Raw genomic sequence first — 23,391 nt, forward strand, 5'->3', positions numbered from 1 at the left:
GGCTTGGTAGGCAAGCTCTTGCTGCCAGTTGGAAGTGGAGCCATGCCAGAGTCCCAGTCTTAGGGTATAGCCACGCTAGTCACACCCTACAGGCTTTAAGGTACCTCTTGTTTTTATGGAACACTGAAAAACCAAACTGGAAACCCAGAAAACATATCAAATGGCAGAAGAGATAAATGGAATGTTAGGATTGTTTGCTTTTCTAAGGGATTTCTTCCTAGAAAAAAGCAAATATGGTTTTACAATGGGACTTCCTCTCCGAATCCAGGCCAGAGCAAGCTCTTCATTCAGGATAAGATGCTGGAGGATGAATCATCTTTTTCTTGCCTGCTCACTGGAAGCCCTTGGAGGACTTCCATCATTTGCAAAGACTAGCTGACTCTTCATCGAGCCCGTTTCCTTTTCTTCTTGGGCAGTCAGCTAGATAGTTTCTCAGCCTTCCCTGTGGTTAAGTGAGGCCATGTGTCTGAATTCTGGTCAATGGAATGTTAGCAGAGCTGATGCCTCCCAACATCCAGGCCTGGACCATAAAATCCTCCCATGCTTCATGCCCTGCTCTATTTTCCCTTCCTTGGCTTCCTGCAGATGAGCACAGTAACCTGTTGACAATAGTAGAGCCACAGATGGAAGGAGCCTGGGTCCCTGAATCATCACTAAGAGAAGAGCTGCCCCATTAATCAGGAATACCCATTTTGGACTCTGTGTGGTGGGAAGTCAACTTTTATCATGTCTGAACCATTATGTAATTTGGGGTTTGTTTGTTTCAGCATCTAGTGTTCCATCATCTAATACATGTTAGTTTACCTAATTCCAACAGGTTTTTTTTTAACCACAGAAGACATTTTATATCCTTCACGTGTTTAACAATTTCTCCATCCCCCATAAACCAAAAATATTTTCTTATGTCTCTGTCAATACCTTCAAAATACAGTGTGCTCCAGAGCTTCATCTCCCCCTCCCCTCTCTGAAGTGGATCTTCCTCTCATGAATCTGCCATCCCAGGGAATTCCAAAGGAATCTTTGGAATCAGAATGGGAATGGAGAGCCTAGGACAAGGGGAATTGGAGACAGCAAGTATAGACTATTCTTTTGAGTCTTACTATAAAAGTGCAGTATTTGGAGGTGGATGTGTGGTCAAGGCACTGTTTTCTTAAGATGGGGGAAATAATGGTATGTTGCACGCAGATGAGAATGATAGAGTAGAGAGGGGGAAATTGATGATGCAGGAAAGAATGGGAGAACTGAGGAGGAGTGTCCTTGAGTAGGAGAGGGGATTAGTCAGGAGAAAGGAAGATGCATGTCCATGGGTAGATGCAGTAGTTGCAGGCGGGTGTGCTCTTCTGGTAACTTCTCTTTTCTCAGGGAAATAGGAATCAGGGTCATCAGTTGAGAGTGAGGATCAAGGAAAAGGGGTCAAAGGTTTGAGTGGAGAGAAGAAAGAATGAAATAGTGTAGGAGAATGGGAAAGCAAACAAGCCAGGAAAATGTAGCAGGACTTTGGGGCAGCATGGAAGGACCTCAAGAGATCAGTGATCTTGAATTTTCAGTTAGCATGACTGGATACTTCTCTCCAGCCATGTTCAGCTGCACTGGTGCAGGCGCAGTGGGTGAAGAGTTGGGTTTCCACCTGGTCTTGGATTTGTCATGAGGTAGCAAGAATGGGAGTTGAAGTTATTTGGGCAAGAGAGTTGAAGGTATAGGTAAATGATGCTTGTAATGAAAGACCAGGGAAGTTGAGTTGAATTAGGAGAGAAGCAAGGACCTGAGTGGGGAAAAGAGATAGGATCAGTTTGGGTACGGTGGAAGGATAGTTGAAATTGGGTACTCAAAATGATGAGCTGGGCTGAGAGATGATGGTAGTTAGAGAGTGGGGTGTGTGAAACTGAGATTATGCAACTGCAGGTACTGGTAATGATATGGTCAAGATGTGACCTTGGAAGTGAGGGGCTGAGGTAGGTGGAGGATAAGTTTTTTGGAGGAGAGATGGTCATGGAACTGAGAGGCTGGTTGTTGAAATCACCATGACTGTGACAGAATCATGCTAGAGGGAATGACTATGAGCTGGGAGCTAAAATTATCAGTGAAGGAGAGGGAGTGACTAGGGGTGTACATGGCTGCAACAAGGGGTGGGTAATGGATGGAGAGTCTGGTGACACGCATGTCAAAGAATCTGGGGGTTTTAGGGAGAAGAGAGGAAGAATGGCTGGCTTGGAAGTAGCTATGAATAGCAAAGAGGATGCCTATCCTATCCCAGTCTTGTGGTGTGATGGTCCTCAGGGAGAGAACAGCGACTGCTAAGAAAGCTGCAAGGGAAGCAGAATCCACAGGGAAAGCAGAATCCTCAGGGGAGAACCCAGCTTAGAGCAAAAAAGTGAGCAAAAAGATGAAGAGAACAGGAAGACACAGGCAAGGATGTCCATTCATTACAGAACTCTCAGTAACAGTCAACATCTGGAAACAACCTAAATGTCAATTGCCAGGGGAATGGATAAATAAACAATAGATTAGTTCAAAATAGAACTAGTTCATTTTCACAACAGTGAAAATGAATGTACTAGATCCACATGGATCAACATGGAAAAAAATCTTATGAACATAAACTTGAATGAAATAAGCAAGTTGTAAAAGGTTACATTCAGTACGATGCTACTTACATAAAATATTAAGACCCACAAAACAATGCTATAATATATTATAAGGCTATAATAGGATAATGGCATCCAAGGAAAGACCCCCAGCAGCTTCAGAGTGATGGTTTTGTGGTTACCCATGGAGACAGAGGGAGGGGAAATGGGTGGGGGTAGGAGTAAGATAGCTTTGGTTGTATCTAAACTATTTTACTTCTAATGAAAAAAAACAAAAGCTGAACCAAAACACAGCAAAATATCAACTGCTGTTAAATCTAGGTTGTGGGTTCTCAGATTTATTTTAATTTTCTGTATGTTTGAAAGATTTCACTTGAAAAAAAAAAAAAAAGAACCTGAGTGTATTATTATAAAGTATGGTAATCAAAACAGTGTAGTACTGGCACAAGGGTGGATAAACAGGTCAGTGGATTAGAACTGAGAGTCCAGAAATGACATCATACATCTAGGGGCAATTGATTTTCAACAAGGGTGCCAAGACAATTCAATGGAGAAAGAAGGGTCTTTTCAGCAAATGATGCTGGGACTGGATAGCCACATGCAAAAGAATGAAGTTGGACCCCTACCTCACATAAGATACAAAAATTACCCCCAACTGAATCAAAAATGGAAATGTAAGAGCTAAAACTCTAAAACTCTTAGAAGAAAACATAAGGATAAATCTTCATGCCCTTGGCTTAGGCAATGGTTTCTTAGATATGACACCTAGGGCACAAGTAACCAAAGAAAAAATAAATTGATGTCATCAAAATTTAAAACTTTTGTGCTCCAAAGAACACTATCAATAAAGTAAAAAGACAAGCCAGGGACTTCCCTGGTGATACAGTGGTTAAGAATCCACCTGCCAATGCAGGGGACACAGGCTCAAGCCCTGGTCTGGGAAGACCCCACATGCCGCGGAGCAACTAAGACCATGCACCACATCTACTGAGCCTGCACTCTAGAGCCCACGAGCCACAACTACTGAGCCCGCATGCCACAACTACTGAAGCCCGCGCACCTAGAACCCGTGCTCCGCAACAAGAGAAGCCATCGTAATGAGAAGCTCACACACATAAACGAAGAGTAGCCCCCGTGCGCCACAACTAGAGAAAGCCTGCACGCGGCAACAAAGACCCAACACCGCCAAAAATAAAAATTAATTAATTAATTTTAAAAAAAAAGGCCAAAGAATGGGAGAAAATAAGGATCTAATATCAGGATACGTAAAAAACTGCTACAACACAACAACAAAAATATAAGCAACCCAATTTAAAAATGGGCAAAGGATATGAATAGACATTTTTCTGAAGAAGATATACAAATGGCCAATACTCATATAAGATGCTCAACATCATTAGTCATTAGGAAAATGTGAATCAAAACCACAATGACATCCCACTTCATACTCACCAGGATGGCTATAACCAAAAAGGCAGACAATAACAAGAGTTGGCAAGAAAACTGAAAAATGGGAACCCTCATACATTGTTGATGGGAACATAAAATGGTAGATCCTCCTTGGAAATAGTCTGGCAGGTCCTCAGAAAGTTAAACATAGAATTATTGTATGACCTAGAAATTCTATTCCTACTTATATACTCAAAATAGTTGAAAACATCTGTTCACAGAAAAATCTGTACACAGATGTTTATAGCAGCATTACTCGTAACAGCCAAAAGGTAGAAACAACTCAAATGGCCATCAGTGGATAAATGGATAAACAGAATATGATATATCCATAAGGAAATATTATTCAGTCATAAAAAAGAATGAAGTACTGATACATGCCACAACATGGATGAACCTTGAAAACAGGTTAAGTGAAAGAAAGACACAAAATTCCGCCTATTGCATGATTCCGTCTATATGAAATGTCCACAAAAGGCAAACTCATAGAGACAGAAAGTAGACTAGTGGTTGTCAGGGTCTGGGGAGAGGGGGAAATGGAAAGTGACTGCTAATGGGTACTGTGTTTCTTTTTGAGGTGATGAAAATATCTTGGATTTAGATAGCAGAAATGGATATACACCTTGTGAATATATTAAAAACCACTGAATTATATATATCCTTTACAAGGATGAATTTCATAGTATGTGAATTATATCTCAATTAAAAAACAAAACCAGGGACTTCCCTGGTGGTCCAATGGTTAAGACTCTGCGCTTCCACTGCAGGGGGCGTGTGTTCGATCCCCGGTCAGAGAACTAAGATCCTGCATACAGTGCAGCTGAAAAGCAAAACAAAACCAAAAAACCTAGGATCAAATCCAGTGTGGTCCCAGCAGATGACTTCCATTCTCTGAGCCTTGGTTCCTCATCTGAGAGGACTTACAGTAACCCCGGCTGTACCCACCTGAGATGGACTCTCAGGCCATCTAACGAGCCCGTCTAACGGGGCTTGTTACTCGCACGGGTGCCTCTATTCCTAGTCTGGTCATGGCTGCAACAATGAGTGGTTACTGCGCACCTGGACTCTGGCATCAGACCTGAGCGCAGATTCAGGCTCCACCACTCACTGGCTGTGGAATCTAAGTCTCAGTTTCCTTATCTGAAAAATGAGGATAATGATGGTGGCCCCTTCTAAGTGTTGCTGTGGGAAGATGATGAGACAGTTGGTGTAAAACACAAGACACAGTACATCTGGCACTCTGGTGCTCAGTAAGTACCAATGGGCTGCTGTCATCTTTTCTTCTTCTTCTTCTTCATCTCCCCTTCCTCCTCCTCTTTCTTCTTCCTCCTATTACTGTAGTGGTTGCCACTGTGGCCAATTAACCCCAAAGTCTTTTACTTCTTCCTCCCCACCCCTCTCTCTCCATCCCAGGATTTCCCTGTTGCCTCCCACTCCACTTGTCTGGCCCAGGTGGTGGTCTGGACTCAGCTGCCTCTTGGCCGGGCTCTTAACCAATTCTCTTTGCTCACAAAGGCCCAGGTTTGTCAGCCTGCCACCCCAGGCCCTCAGATAAAAGTGCTCATCCTTCCTTCCATTTGTGGGACAACCTTGGGGTGCTGATCTCCTCCCTGCCAAGTAGATGGATGGCAGGATGTCCCCCAGAAAACTTTGGCTCCTAGCTGCTCAGAAATCAGGAGCCTGGCGTGGTCCTCACAGCCCCACGTGGAGCTCTCTCCTGGGGCCCCTCGCCTTTGCTGAAAAGGGGAAGCTCTGAGGCAGCTGTTCAGGGCAGGGGCTTTCTCTTTGCCTCTCAGTGGAAGCAAAAGCCCAGACACTACTTCTAGGAATTTATTCACCAGTTGCATTCTCCCTCGTGAGTATGCTCAGGGAAGGTTATTTCGGCATTTTTATGTAAATGCAAAAGACCGGAAAAACCCAAAACATCCATCAATAAGGGGACCAGCTCTATGAAGTTTGGTAGGTCCAGTGAAAAACCAGACGGCCATTGGAAAGAACCCTTCCTTATTCCTTCCTTTCTCCCATTTCTTTCAAAGGAATGCCTTTATATATGCGCTTGCATAGACTGTTTCTGAAGGAAAAATAAGAAATCATTAAGCTCGTTTGCCTCTGAGAAGGGGAAATGAAATGTGGTTGGGAGGTCAGAGGTGAGAAAATTACTTTTCAGTCTACCCTTTTTTTGGCTGCATGAATTTAAAATTTTATCTTTTTGAATTGGTCAGTCATGCATATGGAAAAAAATCTCAAATCATTCAAAAAGGTATTTGGTGGAAAGTAAGTCTTTCCTCCTCTGAGCAGCTGCCCCCATCCACTACCCCGTTTCCCTCCTTAAGGGCAACTAATGTAATGGATTGTTCGTATATCTTTCCAAATATAAGCTATGCATTTCTGTAAATCCACATTTACATGTAACTAAGTGTATTTTTATAGAGGTAATATATACATAACATAAGCTTTACCATTTAAATTGTTTTAAAGTGTACAGTTCAGTGACATTAAGTATATTCACATTGTTGTGCTACCATCACCACATTCCATCTCCAGAACTTTTTCATCTTGCCAAAGTGAAACTCTGTCCCATCAAACAATAACTCCCCATTCCCTCCTCCCCCAGCCCCTGGCAACCAGCATTCTACTTTTGATCCCTATGAATTTGACTACCTCTAGGTACCTCACAGATACCTCTAGGAATCATACAGTATTTTTCTTTTTGTGACTGGCTTATTTCACTTAGCATAATGTCCTCAAGGTTCATCCATGTTGTAGCATATGTCACAATTTTCTTCCTTTTCAAGGTGAATAATATTCCAATGTGTGTGTGTGTCTATCACATTTTGTTTTTCCATTCATCCATCGATGGACACTTGGGTTGTTTCCACCTTTACGTATTTTTTAATAAACAAAAATTAATTTAAATAAAAGAAGAAGGAAGTTTGGGGGAAAGAGGATTTGATCTGGGAGCTTCCCATGCATTGCTAGTGTTGTAGAAGGACAGAAGGATAGGGCATCATCAACCTCTTGACAAGAGGAGGGAAAACATCCCCTTCTTTGGCAACTGCCCGTGATTCCCCGCCTTCAGCCCCGAGAGAGAAACTCCCCTTTCCTTTCTTTGAAAGCTGGTCCCTTGAGCCCTGCCTGGTAACTCAGGGCTCCTTGAACGCAGTACCTGCCTCTTCTGCACCAGGGAGGCCAAGGGCCCTGGGGGAGCAAAGGCCTGCTGGCTGCACGTGTGGCTCACCGTCTTTACAAGCCCCAGGGAAATGGGGTGCTGGGTAGCAGAGGCTGAGCCAGCAGGAAAGCCTTGGGGCCCTGCCAAGTCCCTGGGGACGCAGGTGCTCTCCAGGGGGGAGCCCCTGGGCCCACCCCCTGGAGGGGCCTCCATGAGGGCCCCGTGTAAGGAAACCCCGAGTTCAGATGAAGAACCGTCAAACCAGTTCTGTCTCTCACTTGCAGTCCTCCAGTGACAGCCCATTTTTACAAGATGACTTCCACATTTAAAAAATATTTTTTTTCTTTTCTCCCCATGTTTTTGTTATGAAACATTTAAAATGTTCAGGAAAGTTGTTAGAGCAGTTCCATGATTCACTACCTCACTGCAACATTGTTAACATCTTGCCATGTTTGCTTTGTCTTTCCTTTTCTCTCTCTGGGATATGATATACCTATACACATACATACACGTACATGCGTACAACTCATTTGCACATACATATACACATGTACATACACACACACCACACATGTGCATACATACACGCACATGTATACAATACACACATGCATGCATATACACACGTATGCACATGCACATATATAGGCAATACATACATGCATATACATACGTATATGCACACACACACATATATCCCTCTACATACACACATCTATATGTACTCACATACACACACACACACACAGACACACACACACACACACAGACACACACACACACACACACACAGACACACACACACACACACACATATATTTCCTCTGAACCTGAACTCTTTGAAAGTAGGGTCATCATGAACTTCACCCCTAAATACTTCAAGTGCATCTCTTAAGAACAAGGACATTCTCTTACACACCTTTAAAGTCTTTATCATACCTAAGAAAATCAACAATAAAGCCCTAATATCATCTAATATTTAAATTTCCTCATTTGTCCCCAAAAGGTCTTTTATAACTGTTTTTCAAAATTAGGATTCAATCAAAATCTACATATTGTACATATTTGGCTGTTATGTCTCTTCAATCTCTTTTAATCTTCAATGTCCCTAATCCACATTTTTAAAAAAAGAACATTGACTATTTGTTGATCCCCACACAGTCATCTTGTAGGAGACCTGGAAGGCCCCACCTTCTGGAGTTGTCTGTTTTCTTGCGGGATCACTCATCTTCCTCTAGCCCCTGTAGTTCTTGTAAACTGGAAGTTAGGACTAGAGGCTTGATTAGATTCTGGGTTACACCTTTTCTTTTTGTTTTTCTTTCAAGACTTAATTTTTTAGAGCGGCTTTAGGTTCACAGCAAAATTGAGAGGAAGGTACAGATATCTCCCACATGCTTCCTGTCCCCAGGCAGGCGTGGCCTCCCTCATTATTAACCTCCCCCACCTGAGTCTACTTTTGTGACAAATGATGAACCTACTTTGACACATCATAATCACCCAAAGTCCATAGTTTATATTATGGTTTATTCTCTCTTGGTGTTGTATAGTGTATGGGTTTGGACAAAAATATAATGATGTGTATCCGTCATTGTGGTATTATACACAGTATTTTCACTGCCCTAAAAATCCTCTGTGCTCCACCTACTCATCTTTTCTTCCCTCTAACCCCTGGTAACCGCTGATCTTTTTACTGCCTCCGTAGCTTTGCCTTTTCCAAAAGGTCATATAGTTGGAGTCATATAGTTTGTGGCCTTTTCAGATTGGCTTCTCTCACTTAGTAACATGCATTTAAGGTTCCTCCATGTCTTTTCCTGGCTTGATAGCTCTTTTCTTTTCAGCAGTGAATAATAATTCCATTGTCTGAATGTACCACATTTTATCTATTCACCCACTGAAGGACATCTTGGTTGCTCCTAAGTTTTGGCAGTTGTGAATAAAGCTGCTATAATATAGGCTTGTGTGAGGACATAAGTTTTCAACTCCTTTGGGTGAATACCAAGGATCATGATCACTGGACCAGAGAGTAGTTTAACTGATAATGTATACATAATGTAAAATTTACCATTTTAATAATTTTTAAGTGTACAGTTCAGTGGCATTAAGTACATTCATATTGTTGTGCAGCCTTCACCACCATCCATCTCCAGAACTTTTCCGTCTTCCCAAACCAAAACTCTGTATCCATTAAAAACTAACTCCCCGGGGCTTCCCTGGTGGCGCAGTAGTTAAGAATCCGCCTGCCAGTGCAGGGGACACAGGTTCGAGCCCTGGTCTGGGAAGATCCCATATGCCACAGAGCAACTAAGCCCGTGCGCCACAACTACTGAGCCCGCGCGCCACAACTACTGAGCCCGCGTGCCACAACTACCAAAGCCCGCGCTCCTAGAGCCCATGCTGTGCAACCAGAGAAGCCACCGCAATGAGAAGCCTGCGCACCACAATGAAGAGTAGCCCCCGCTCGCCGCAACTAGAGAAAGTCCGCGTGCAGCAACAAAGACCCAACGCAGCCATAAATAAATAAATAAATAAATAAATAAATAAATTTAAAAAAAATCCACAAAACTAACTCCCCATTCCCTCCGCCCTCCAACCCCTGGTAACCACCATTCTAGTTTCTGTCTCTATGAGTCTGATTCCTCTAGGAACCCCACAGAGTTGTAATCATGCAGTATTTGTCCTTCTGTGACTGGCTTTGGGTAACGCCTTTTGACAAGAGGACTTCCAAGGCGATGCTGTGCACCTCCAATGCACATCCATCAGGAGGCTCATAGGAACTGCAGCTGAACAGGCCCTGCCCGGCCCTGCCTGCAGGCCCCTCCCATCTGGCTGCCCCCTGCTCCCCGACCCCCTCTGCCCCAGCTGCTCAGCCCTCTCACCCTTTGCACTTGTCCCTTCCTCCCTGGCAGGTTTCTTAGTATCTTCTGAATTTCAGCTTGCATGTCAGCCCTCAAAGAGTCGTCTCCTGACTACCCAAACCTGCTTCCCCATTGTCACTGTCTATTTTTCTGTTTCATTTTCTTCACGGCACTCACCACAGCCTGACATTACCTTGTTTGGTTTTGTTTTTTTTGGGTTTTTTTGCCTATTTATTGTCTGTCTCCAAGGTAAACATGAGAGCAGGGACCTATTCACTGTTGTGTCCCCAGATCCTGGCAGTGTACCTGGCACGTGGCAGGTGCTTGTATTGCTCTCCTCTTGCTTCTGTAACAAATGACTTGGTGGTTTAATACACCAATTTATTATCTTACAGTTCAGCAGGTCAGAAATCCTAAATCAGTCTCAGTGGAGTAAAACTGAGGTGTCAGCAGGGCTGTGTTCCTTCTGGAAGCTCTAAGGGAGAATCTGTTTCCTTGCCTTTCCCACCTTCTCGGGCGCATAGCGTCACATCATTTGGACTTCTGCTTCTGTCATCCCATCTCCTGTCTGAATCTGACCCACTCACTGGCCCCTCTTATAATGACCCTGTGATTGCACTGGGTCCATCCAGAGAATCCAGGAAGTCCCTCTGTTTTTGTTTTAGTTTTAATATTTATTTATTTTGGCTGCTCCGGGTCTTCGTTGCGGCACGTGGGATCTTTGTAGCGGCATGTGGGATCTTTAGTTGCGGCATGCGGTCTTCTTAGTTGCAGCATGCAGACTCTTAGTTGTGGCGTGCGTGTGGGATCTAGTTCCCTGACCACGAATCGAACCCGGGCCCCTTGCATTGGGAGCACGGAGTCTTACCCACTGGGCCACCAAGAAAGTCCCAAGGAAGTCTCTGTTTTAATGGCCTTAACTTCAACACACCTGCAAAGTCCTTCTTACCATGTAAGGTCACATATTCACAAGTTTGGGGAATTAGATATGGACATTTTGGGGGGGTTCATTATTCTGTCGACCAAGGGCTCAATAAATATTTGTTGAATGAATGAATGAGTGGATGGATCCCTCTACAAATGGAGTGCTGAGTCCTGAACTCCAGGATGGCTTATCCACTTACAGGCAAGGCCCCTCCTCCTCTGAGCCTGGGTTTCTTCTTCCACTAGGTGTGTTCTGAGCACCCACCATGTACCCCACTCTTGGTAGACCCTGGAATGCCAAGACAAATAAAGGGAGGCCCCACCTTCTAAGAGCTTGGAGTTTGGCTTCTGGGAGGAGACTGAGAAAGAGGAAACCTGACGTAGTCTGTTCAAGTCCACGTTCTAGGTCACCTCAGAGAATTTTGGAGTCCTGAGGGGGTGTGTTTACCTAGAGGGTGACATTTCAAATGGCTCTTGATGCACGAGTAGGAGTTTACACGGTAGAGAAGTGGCAAGGGCATTCACGGCCAGGGACAAACCACAGACCTCTTTGAGAAACTATGAGGACTGTGGATGTGATTCCTCAGGGGAGGGAGACCAGTTGGGCGGGGGCGGTGGGGTCGTGTCCGGAATGGAGGCCTTGAGGGCCAGAATCAGGAGCATGGGTTCAGGGGGCCACAGCAGGGTTTTGAAGCAGGAGAGAGGCATGTGCAGCTTTGAATCCGGGCTACTCACTCTGGTCACTGCAGTGTGGAGAGGGGAACGAGGGGCCAGCATCTGAGCCTGAGGTGGGGGTGGCCTGGACTGGGCAGGGACAGTGGGGATGGAGATAAGGGGACAGATCCGAGACAGACTGAGGTAGTAGAATCAGTGGGACGTGGCAGTAGATTGAGAAGGGGGTGGGTGAGGAAGAGCGTGGAGACAGCTGCGAAGGAAGAACAGGCAAGTTGGAAATGTGTGGAAGCTGTTTACAGCTGTTGAGTGGACCATGAACTGGCCCAAGCTGAGACTTTGTGAGAAGCCCTAGAGGACACCGGTGATGGGGCAGAGAAGCTAACCCAATGGGTTCATAGGCTTCTCCCTTTGAAGACAGATCAGTGTTGAAGGCTTCATCAAGATGGGCCTCAGTTCCAGGTGAGGGTTTAGGGCTGTTTGGCTCCTGTCCACATTCTCACTTGATTTACAAACAACCACTGGGGTAAATACATAGGACTGTAAAACCATCTCCCCCATTTCTAGATGGGTAAACTCAGTCCCAGAGACATCCAGTGACATGGCCAAGGCCACACAGCCAGCAGACCCCAGGGAGCACAGGCCTCCAAGAGGCCCAGCTCAAGGGGGATTTTGCAAGTCTCTTGGGACCCAGGGGGGAGGTCAGTGTGGGGGTCCCCTTTGAGTGGTTCCTGGCCACAGAGAATTTCCTTCTCTTTGGAGGAAGTGGGAGTTCTTCTTTCATAATGTGAATGTCAGAGATTCTGGGCTCACCGGTGACTAAGAGTGTCTGAGGCCTGTGGGTGTAGCAAACACTTAAATACCAGAGCTTCCTGTCCTTTGGCGATTGTAGACACCTGAGCTGGGACACAAAGGACAAAAGTATGGCCAGCCTGCAGACCCCACTCCTGGCTGCCCTCATCCTCCTTGCTATGATACTTCAAGCAACAGAGGCAGGTGAGGTTGGGAAGAGGGAGGGCTCTCTGCAGAGGTCAAGGTCAGATACTGGGGTATCTTCCTCATGTGGTAGAAAGAGCACTGAACTGAGAGCAGAAGACCCCAATCTGCCACTGGCTCTTGGGCTAGTCCCGTTGCTTCTCTGGACCTCAGTTTACACATCTGTTAAATGGATAGTCTTGAAGGCTTGGAGTCTAGGATCTATCTCAGCTGGGCTCGGGGTTGTAGTGGGCATGGCCCAGGGTCTCCTACTCCAGAGCACTCAAGGGTAGGGCCTTGGGATGTGGACAGGGAGCCACTGAAGGAGACCAGCTGGGGTGGGTAAAGGCAGGAGCAGGGGTAAGAGATATTCCCTTGGAAAACTAGTCCTGCCCTCTCACCACCCCATCTTTCTCCCGAACCTGCCCTCAACACTGGGTTCCTGACTTCTCTTTCCACCCCAATGTACACTCTTCTGCCCTACGATGGGGAGGGGAATGAGCACTGGACTGGGAGTCAGGGAGCTAGGAACAATAACTGCTCAGTTATGGGGTTCCTGAGCGCCTTCCCTGCATTACAGGCCCCATAGAGTAGGTACTATTATTACTCCCTGGGTCTGAGGAGGAAATTAGGTCTCAGAGATGTTAAGCGACTCAGGGCAGAGCAAGACTCGAACCCGGGTTTCCGTGCCTGGACTCTGCCTGAGCCCTTGTCCTGACTCTCCAGGGTCATGCTGTGTGATCTGGGCAAGTCCTCCCCCATCTCTGGACCTCAGCCTCACCATTTGCATCATGAAGGGGATTAGAGTAGATGTGAGTTGAAGGGAAGTTCTCAGATTACCTGGGAAGTTCTTCAAAATGTCCCCCTGATTCAGCAGGGCTGGGACTAGGCCCTGAGCTTTTCTGACAAGTTCCTAGGTGATGTTGACGGTGTGGGTCCACAGACCTCAACTTGAATAACAAGCTTCTAAGGCTCCTTCCTGTTCAGCGTCTCTGGTCCCATCTAGAGCTTAGGGCATTGTTGATGCTCGGTCGTTCTGAATCCCTCTCCCTTGAGGTGACCAACGCAGAGTGTAGACTTTGGGCACTTAGTGGCTTCTCAGAGGCCCCAAGAGTGGGGACGTTGAGGGCCCAGAATCCTCTGGACACCAACCTTCCACATGAGAACAGAAAAGCTGGGTCAGAGGTTAGGGCCAAGGGAGAGCAGCCTGTGACTCCTCTGAGCACGCTTCCCCCCCAGGCCCCTACGGTGCCAACGTGGAGGACAGCATCTGCTGCCGGGACTACATCCGTCACCCCCTGCCCCTGCGTTTGGTGAAATATTACTACTGGACTTCGGACTCCTGCCGGAGGCCTGGCGTGGTGTGAGTAGGAAGCCGGGGAGGCAAGACCTTGGAGAGCTTGATGGGTGTGGCCTGGGAGGCTCCAGGTGCACGTGGGTGGGGTGCACCCAGGGATGGAGGAATGCAGCTGGGCATCCAGATGTCGGCTGGGAGCACTTGGCTGAACTACATGGCTCAGCTGAGGCTTGGGTGTACAAGAAAAAAATCATGTTATCATTCAACAGATATTATCAGGCACCTCTTACGTGCCAGGCAGCGTGCCAGGTTCTGAGGATGCAGAAGGTGCCGCTCCACGCCGGCAAGGCAGATAGATAGTGCAGAGCTGCTGTAGAGTGTAGGGCTCAGGGTACGGGCAGTATGCCTGGTTCCACTGAGTCAGCAAAGATGCTCCCATCAGAAGCATCTTGGATCCCCAGTGCCCTGGGAGTCAGTTATGTGAGGCAGCCTATTCTTACCAGGAGCGTATTAAGAGCTGACACTAAGTGCTTCCTCAGGGCCAGGCACTGTTCTGAGCATGACTGTTTAATTCTCACAATGATCCTACAAGAAGGTGCTATTCTTTCCATTTTACAGATGGAGAAACAGGCTCGGGGCAGGGTGAGGGGAGAAGTGACTTGCTCAAGGTTGCCCAGGCTGGAACCAGGACTCCTGGGTCCTTGTTTAGGGCTTTCTCCTAAGGTTCTTATTCTCCTTTGCTGCTTTCTCTCAGCTTCTCTGCTTCCTTTTCCTCGGCCGGGAGCCTGCCCCCGCCCCCTCCCCCTGCCCCTGCCCCTGGCTGGGTGACGGGACCTGTCCTTTCTGGGGCAGCCCCTCTGTCTGCTGCTCTGGCTCCTCAGAGCCTGCTGCCTACCAGACCACAGAGTGGGGGGTGTTTGAGCTTGGGGACTTAAGACCCCCTTTGGGGCCCTGTCATCTTCTCATCTTCATCCTTCTCACTCATCTTCCGTCCCTCAGAGGGGTCTGTGGGTAAAACACAAGAAGGCTGAAACGGGAAGGTCTGCCACAGTTCTGGTCACTTCAATACTGGGCCTCAGTTTCCCCATCAGTATAGCGGGAGTGATCACTTTCATTTATTTTTTTAATCAAACATGTGGAGAGTGCTTGTTAAGTGCTAGGCACTGTTATAAACGCTTTATAAACATTAACTCATTTAATCCTTCAAGCAACCCTACGTAGTAGGTATTGTTACAATCCCCTTTTTACAGGTGCATAAATGTGCACAGCAAGTTATGGGGCCTCTCAAGCATCACAGGGCACAATAATAGTAAGTGGGAGGTGTACTACTCAATGCCTGGCATATAATAGATACTCAATGAGAGATGGTACACATGTGATTATTGGATCTTGAGCCAGAAGGGATTCTAGAAAGAATGTGACTCAATGAATGAGAAGATCAAAGCTCAGAGAGGGTCTGAGCCTTGTCCAGTGTCACAAAGCAGCCAGGGCAGGCTGTCCATGTGGCCAAGATCAACGCTGCTTTGCTGCCTTCTTTGTTCTTTCTGTTCGTTGGTCATCTAGGTGTGTGTGTGTGCAGATCAGGGGTGTTTGTTGCAGCTCTGGCAAAAGTGGAAGCCTTAGCCCACTACTGCCATGTGGTCTTGGGCTACTGTTCACCTCCCCTCTCTGTGCTCAGGTCTCTCAGAGGGGCCTGGATAGGGATGCTCGTTCACAGCAAGCACGATGAGTCAGGTCTTACCAGCTCTGGCACTTAGGCAAGTTGCTTTACCCCATTGGGCCTCACTTTCCTCACCTATGAAGTAGATAGAATATTGGAGGATCATAGGGTTGTTGTAAGGATTTATTAAGGAAATCAATGTTAAAAGTTCAGGCCAGGTCCTGGCACAATTATATATCACCTACCGTCTGCTGTGCACTGTTCTGAGCACTCCAGTTTATATTAACTCAACAAATCTTCATCAAATTCCCATGAGGTTGGACCAGAATTATCATGCCCATTTTACAGATGTGGAAACTGAGGTTCAGAGAAGTTAAGGGACTTGCTAACATGTGGCAGAGCTAGAATTCTAATCCAGATAGGCTGGCTCCAAAGTTCATGCTCTTGGCCACTACCCAATACTCTCTTCCAAAGCAATGTCAGCAAAGATTATGTGACTCCTGGGCATTCTATTTCCTGGCCTGACCTGGCACTCATGGCTGGGGCTGAAGGTATGGGAAGTCCTTGCTGCTTATCTCCCCCTCTCCTTCTTAAGAAATGTGTTTGCCTACAGCAGGTGACTCATAATTGCTAAGGTTCTGCAGCGGGGCTGTGGCATCCTTGCTGCATGCTAATGGGGCCTCCTTGTCTCCCTGGTGTCTCCGCCTTCCAGCTTGCTAACCGTGAGGGACCGAGAGATCTGTGCTGATCCCAGACTGCCCTGGGTGAAGAAAGCTCTCCAGAGGCTGGACCAATGAGGCAGGCCCTGCCCTGAAGACCGTGGCCTTGGCTCCTCCAGGAAGGCTCATGGAGCCCCACCTCCCTGCTGTTACAGCTGCTCCCCGACACAACCCTGTGCCAACAACCCTCTCAGCGGTCCCTGATCTTGATCTCTGCAGCTGTCACTCCCAGTCAAGCCTCCAACTGTCACTCTCATCTCCCCACTTACCCTTCCAACCCATCCTCTGCCCCACCAAAGCCAGAGGGTCCACAGTCCTGGTCAGTCACTCCCCTGCTCAAAATCCTTCCATGGCTCCCCTTTGCCCTAGGCTGAGGTCAGAGCTCCTGAGCCTGGCATCCCTGCCCTCCAGATCTGGGTCTTATCCTTTGCCTCCAGCCCTGCCTCATTTCCCTTCATGCATGTTGGACTCCGGCTCCCTGTTCTCCCAACCCATGTCATACATTTCCACTTCTGGCTCTTTTCCCGAGCTGCTCCTGACACCCAGAATGTCTCCCCATCCTCTGCACATGTCCAACCCCACCAGCCCTCCAGGGCATCACTCAACCTAAGCAGCCAGTAATTGAGAGTCGTTTTTTAGACTTCCCCTGGCCCTCTGCCCCCTTTTAACAGCCCTGATCACAGTCTGCCCAGAATTCTCGGGAACTGGGAGCTTGTCCTCCAGCCCCACCAGCTGGACCAATATCCACACCTGAGCTACTTTTGTCTCCCGGCCTCTGGCACAGAGCACAGGGCCTGGCTCAGAATCAGTGCTCAATAAGAGGCTGCAGATTGAATCAATAAAAGTAATGTCCGTCTCCCACCTCTCAAGGGCTCTCACACATCAATACAGAGACTCAAGGTCATCTAGAGAAGGGCTGGCAGGGTTCATTATGAAGCCTCAAATTTACTCAGCTTCACCTTTCTTCCCCATGTTACCTCTTTAAACTTCTTGCTTCCCTTGGGTTTTTTACTGCTTCTCCAACCTCCAACATCCAGGCCTGACCTCTTCAGAGACCCGAATTTCCTCTTCCTCCTTCCCCAAATAGCTGACAACCAAATTCCTGCTATGGGGTGAATGAGTACCCTTGGCTTGGTATTATAAGCTCTAGTTATATTTGTATAAGAAAAGAGGGCAAATGCTTAAAAAGCCAAATGGATGACTGGAAGAATTTTAAGAAATGTGTGGGAGGGGGACAAGGCAGAGATTTCCTGGTCCTTGGACCAGGAATGTGTGGGGTATAGTTAAGTGAAAGAGCCTTGGATGGAGGTTGTTCTCAGGTGGCTGGGGCCAGGCTAAGGACTGGGACTTAGGACTTATCTACACCTCTTTGAGGACCACGGCTTCCCCAGGTATCTGTGCTTGTTCCTTTCCGAGGGAGCCTGGTATAGTATGGCAGGGTGGTTGTTGCTGTGTGACCCTGAGGAGACCATCTAACCTCTCTGAGCCTCACCTGAGAGTGAGAATACTTACCTTATGGGATTGCTGTGGGGCTCAGATCCAAGTCACAGAAAATATGGCTTTGCTGGCCATGAAACTCAGTGTCTTCCAGGGCTTGTGTCCCCCCGGGAGCCCAAGGTCATTTGCCCACTATAGGCACCGGAAGTGTTAACCTGGCCACTGCCCACGCACAGGGCCTTCAATTGTTCTGGAATCTCCCTCCGCTCCTGTCCTGCCCTTGCCCTTGCCCCTCAAGCCTTCTGGAAAATAAATCCTCTACAACAATGTCTGTTTTGTTCCTTGGCATGTGCTGTTCCTGTGAGGTGGGGCAGGGGACCCATGGCCCCTCTCTCCCAGTGGGGAAGCCCTTGACATTTATATGTGAGCTGGCTTGCCCAGGGTCACCCTGTGAGAAGGTGGGGAATCCCAGCTAGACATGAGGACCTGGGAAGTAGCTGAGCAGGTGTCAGCCAGGAACCCCAGACATTTGTCCACCCTGGGACCACTTGTCAGGAGGAGCTGATGAAATCATTCATTCAGTCCTCAAGTCTAGATCTTTGAGCAGCATATTCATCCATTCATTCAATAACCCAATCTCAACCTTCCCACTTCAAGGGTGGACACAGAGGCAGAGGAGAGTATATCAGTCAGGAAATGCTACTTGCAACAAACAACCCCCAAAATCTCAGTGGCTCAACTCCATAGAAGTTTTTTTCTTCTCACACGAAGTCTTATCAGGCATTCCTGGTCTGTGGGCGACCTTCCATCCATGTGGTCATTCAAGGACCCAGGCTGCTTCCTTCTCATGGCCCTGCCCACCTCCAGGACCAGGTCTCCTCTCCCTCATCCAGCAGACGGGAAAAGAGAATAGAGGCTTGTGGGAAGGTTTTTTATGAGCTGGGCCAAGAAGAGGGGCTCATCACTTCTGCCCATGTGCCATTGACAGAACTTAGTCACATGACCACCCTGACAGCAAGGGATGTTGGGAAGTACAGCCAAGCTGTGTGTCCAGGAGGAAGAGGGAGTGGGTTTGGGGAGCACTCCAAACCCAGTTCATCTGGCGCTAACTTCCCTGGACCCTCAAATGGGCCTGCTTCCCTGAAGTTCCTGGACACAGCTCACTCTGCCAAAACAACAACAAAAAAGGACTCCTCTGCCCTTGGTGCATCTTCATTATTTCCTCGGTGTGCATACTGTTCCGTGGACATCTTGGCACAAGTGGCCTTTGTTCCCTTTTGGATCTGGCTCTCACAGTGGGATTTCCAGGGTTGAAGCTACAGACACATAGAACATTGTCTGGGAGGCATGGAGAAGTATGATGAAGGGCACAGGTCACGGATTCAGACAGATATAGGAACTCTCACTGGCTGCGTGTCTGGAACAAGTTACTTGGTCCCTCTGAGTCTCAATTTCTCCCTCTGTGAATAGGGGGCGATAAAAGCACATGGTGCATGTAGATGTGAGAATCTCATAAGAAGGTACAGACAGCCCAATAACAAAATGGGCAAAGACTTGGATGGTTAACAGGCACATTGTAGGGGAGCAATATTTGCCACCCCAGAATGTGTCTCTTTGGCATGAGGGCTAATTTAGGCTGATTATTTTTAAGAAACAGAAGACTCGGGAAGTTATCCTTGTTACTTCCGCCTTAACTGCCTGAAAGAATTTAGATAAAGGACTGGTCACAGTTACAGAGCTATCGCCAGAGGTATCTGCAAAGAATATGGGGCGAACTGTGGTGGGGAGGACTCGGCAGCGTCTGGAGATCAGGGTCCACTCTGTGTCCCGTTGTCTCTGCATGACCCAGCAAACATTTATTTACCAAACATTCGCTTTTCTATCTCCCTGTGGATCGTCTTCCTCCCCTTTGAAGTCCCAAACCACTACCCCCAGCGACCTCTTGTCTTTAGCTGAAGATGGCATTTAACGTGAAGGTTTCAGCCATTTTGGCAAGTTACTCAGTTTTCCTGGGCCTCTCCCATATATACAAGTTATTAAACTTTTGTTTGATTTTTTTCTCCTGTTAATCTGTCTCATGCCAATTTAATTCTTAGACCAGCCAGGAGAACCTAGAAGTGTAGAGGAAAATTTCTTCCTACCCAACACATGAAAAGATGCTTAACAACACTAATCGTTAGGGAAATGCAAATCAAAACCACAATGAGATACCACTTCATACTCATTAAGATGGTTATTATAAAAAAAAGACAAGGTTGGTGAGGGTGTAGGGAAATTGGAACCCTTGTGCATTGGTGATGGGAATGTAAAATGGTACAGTCGCTGTAGAAAACAGTGTGACTGTTGCTCAAAAAATTAAACATAGAACAACCATATCCAGAAATCCCACCTCTGGGCATACACAGAAAAGAATTGAAAGGGACAGGAGCAGATATTTGTACATCCGTATTCATTGCAGCATTTTCTGAAATAGCCAGAAGGTGGAAAAAACCCAAGTGTCCACCGATGGATGGATGCATAAGCAAAATGTGGTCTATCCATACAATGGAATATAATTCCGCCTAAAAGGAAGGAAATTTTGACACCTGCTACAACATGGATGAACTTTGAAGACATCGTGGTAAGTGAAATAAGCCAGTCACAAAAAGACAAATACTGTATGATTCTTAGAGGAGTCAAATGCATAGAAACAGAAAGCAGAATGGTGGTTTCCAGGAGCTGTGGCAGGAGGAAATGGGAGTTATTGTTTAACGGGTCCGGAGTTTCGGTTTTGCAAGATGAGAAAGTTCTGGAGATGGATTGTGGTGATGGTTGCACAGCAATGTGAATGTACTTAATGCCACAGAACTGAACACTTAGAAGTGGTTAAAATGTTAATTTTTACGTGATGTATATTTTACCACACTAAAAAAGAGGGTGTGGCCAGGCATGTGCACAGACAGAGGAAATGCCCAGTGCATGGGGGTAGCCCTCCTTACTGGTCAGAAAAGGTGAGCTGGGCAGGACTGGCTGGGACAGGGAAGGCTGTTCCCAAGGGGCCCTGGAGATGACCACCTCCCTGGCCACTACATTCCTCCTACCACCCTGGGACCCCACAGGGGTGCCCAGGGCTCCCCACCCTGATCCCCATGTTGTTTCTGTTCTGCTTCCAATGCTGGGGGAATCTCTCATGTTCCACAAGAACGACACAGGCTCCCTGCTCTCTGGGACACCCATGCTGGGCCCCAGCCATCTGTGGGCCTGCAGAGGTATGGGTGGGAAGACCCCCATCCCTACCATCCCACCGACTCTGAGAGAACCTACTTGCCTGCTGCCCAGCGCTGCTCTAGTTATTCCTCAGCTCAGAAGATCCCCAGCTCCCCTTTGCCCCTGAACAGCATTCTCTTTCCTCACTCCAGCTTCAAAGTGTCCAGCTGCAGCCTCCCTGCCCACTCCTTCCTCAGAACCAATGGCATTGGACCGTTCCCCAACCCCTGCATAGGTCCTGTGCTTTCCACCTTGGTTAAGTTTTCCCTCTGCCTGGAATGGTCGGTCAAAACCCTGCCTGTCTGCATATGGCAAGTTACTTGTGAATCACAAAGGGAATAACACTTCTGCAGTGGAGAGATCTAGCGGTTGGCCATCAATTTCTCAAGAATAGTGGAATAACCTGTCCATCGTGGTGGATGTGATTGGTGTACAAAGTATTACTCATAATGGATTCTTACCAAGGATTTGTAGCTAAGATCTAATCAGGCCTCTAGATCTAACTTCCAGTTTACAGGAAATATATAGGGTAAAGGAACAAATTAGATGACATCACAAGGAAATAATTCAATAAATTAAGAATGAGAACAGCGTGTGAGACAATGGTCCTGACTCTTCAGAAAGTCAATGTCATGAAAAATGTAAAGGAGGTCTATCGTAGAATAAATAGAAATAACCATAAGCAATGCATGAGCCTAGATTGGACCCTGGTTCAATAGATAGATAGATAGATAGATAGATAGATAGATAGATAGATAGATAGATAGATAGATAGATAGATATGTATGGTTAGATAAATAGGTAGATAGAGAGAGAGAGAGAGAGAGATAGGAAAGAAGGATGAGAGAGAAAAAGGGAGGGAAGGAGAAGAAACTTAAAATACATTTTGGGATAATTGGAGAAATTTGAATATTAACTAAATATTACAAGACATAGGAATCATTGTTAGTTTTGTTAGGTGGGATAATAGTATTCTATTTATGTAAGACAATGTCTATACAATGGAGGTACATGCTGAAGAATTCAAAGGGCAAAGTATCAGGCAACCATAATTTACTCTGAGATGGCTTAGCAAAAAAAAAAAAAAAGAAGAAGAAAGATGAAGCAAATATGAAAAAACACTAATCATTGAATCTTGGTGGTAGAGATAGGAAAGCTCTTTGTTTCATTTCTTCTTTACTGTTTACAAATTTTTCAAAACGATAATGTAAAAAAAAAAGCAAAATTCTGCCCATCTTTTTTTCTTTTTAATAAAAAAATTTTTTTAATAAATTTATTTTATTTATTTATTTTTGGCTGCATTGGGTCTTTGTTGCTGCGCGCAGGCTTTCTCTAGTTGCAGCAAGCGATGTACGTGCTTCTCATTGCGGTGGCTTCTCTTGCTGCAGAGCACGGGCTCTAGGCGCACAGGCTTCAGTAGTTGCGGCACGCAGGCTCAGTAGCTGTGGCTCGCGGGCTCTAGACCGCAAACTCAGTAGTTGTGGCGCACGGGCTTAGTTGCTCCACAGCATGTGGGATCCTCCCAGACCAGGGATCGAACCCATGTCCCCTGCTTTGGCTGGAGGACTCTCAACCACTGCGCCACCAGGGAAGTCCCTCTGTCCATCTTCTGATTGAAATATCGTCTCTCATTCCTGCCTTCCTTGATTCCCAGACAAGAACAAAGGCTTCTCTCCCTCCCTAAGACCTGCAGCCTTCGAATCTCTGGTAGGACTTGCATCTTCTCCCTGCCAGTGAGCTGGGGCTCCTTGGGGCAAAGACTTTGGCTTATTTGCCTATGCTCCCCCACCAACACTGTCCCACCACAGTGCCAGGCACACATCAGGGCTGAATAACAAACACCAATGGTTTCTGTGTGCCAGGCACTCTGAAAGTCCTTAGTTTTATGAACTCCCCCAGGGAGTGATTTGATGAGGTGGCTTTAGCACCCCATTTTACAGAAGGGGAAGCTGAGGCTCAGAGAGGTTAAGTCACTTGCCCAAAGTGATACCCCTCATAAGCGGCGGAGTCATGTTTGTCTCCAGGTCCCACCAACCTAAAAGCCTGGCTCCTGTGTCTGAACTGAATCTAAACTCAGTTAGTTCTTAACACCCTGATGAGATAGGTGGGGTGACCATTCCAATTTTATGGGAGGGAAAGCTGGGCCAGTAGAAGATAGGGGATGTTCCCAAGGGCTGAACAAAGAAAAGCAGTGTTATATCTGTGTTTTGGCACCTGTTTCGTGCCAGGCTCTGAACCGGCACCTTAAGGGCACAAACTCAATTCTCACAGCATTCCACGAAGTGGGGATGGAGGGAGGTGGTGTAGTCTGGTGATCAGGAGCTCAGACTCCAGAGCCAGCTGGCTGGGGCAAATCCAGGCTCCCCCACTTCCTGGCTGGTGATCCTCAGAAAATTCCTTAAC

At 46.8% G+C, this 23,391-nt stretch overlaps 1 protein-coding gene across 1 annotated transcript; it reads left to right on the plus strand.

Moving 5' to 3' along the window:
* Nucleotides 1–12,577: 12,577 nt before the first annotated feature.
* On the plus strand, nt 12,578–16,475 carry CCL22 (C-C motif chemokine ligand 22). Its single transcript, XM_036832181.1, has 3 exons — nt 12,578–12,650; nt 13,869–13,992; nt 16,299–16,475. Exons 1-3 carry the CDS (start codon nt 12,578–12,580, stop codon nt 16,381–16,383), a joined length of 282 nt encoding a protein of 93 aa, XP_036688076.1. The 3' UTR covers nt 16,384–16,475.
* The last annotated feature ends 6,916 nt before the right edge of the window (nt 16,476–23,391 follow it).

The sequence above is a fragment of the Balaenoptera musculus genome, chromosome 19 (genome assembly GCF_009873245.2).
Source record: "Balaenoptera musculus isolate JJ_BM4_2016_0621 chromosome 19, mBalMus1.pri.v3, whole genome shotgun sequence".
NCBI lineage: Eukaryota > Metazoa > Chordata > Mammalia > Artiodactyla > Balaenopteridae > Balaenoptera > Balaenoptera musculus.

What these genes read in the sequence shown, in the direction of transcription:
- CCL22 (XM_036832181.1), top strand. Translation starts at nt 12,578, where the DNA reads ATGGCCAGCCTGCAGACCCCACTCCTGGCTGCCCTCATCCTCCTTGCT. An exon ending in ACTTCAAGCAACAGAGGCAG is followed by an intron (nt 12,651 to 13,868) that starts GTGAGGTTGGGA and finishes CTTCCCCCCCAG; the next exon opens with GCCCCTACGGTGCCAACGTG. An exon ending in TGCCGGAGGCCTGGCGTGGT is followed by an intron (nt 13,993 to 16,298) that starts GTGAGTAGGAAG and finishes TCCGCCTTCCAG; the next exon opens with CTTGCTAACCGTGAGGGACC.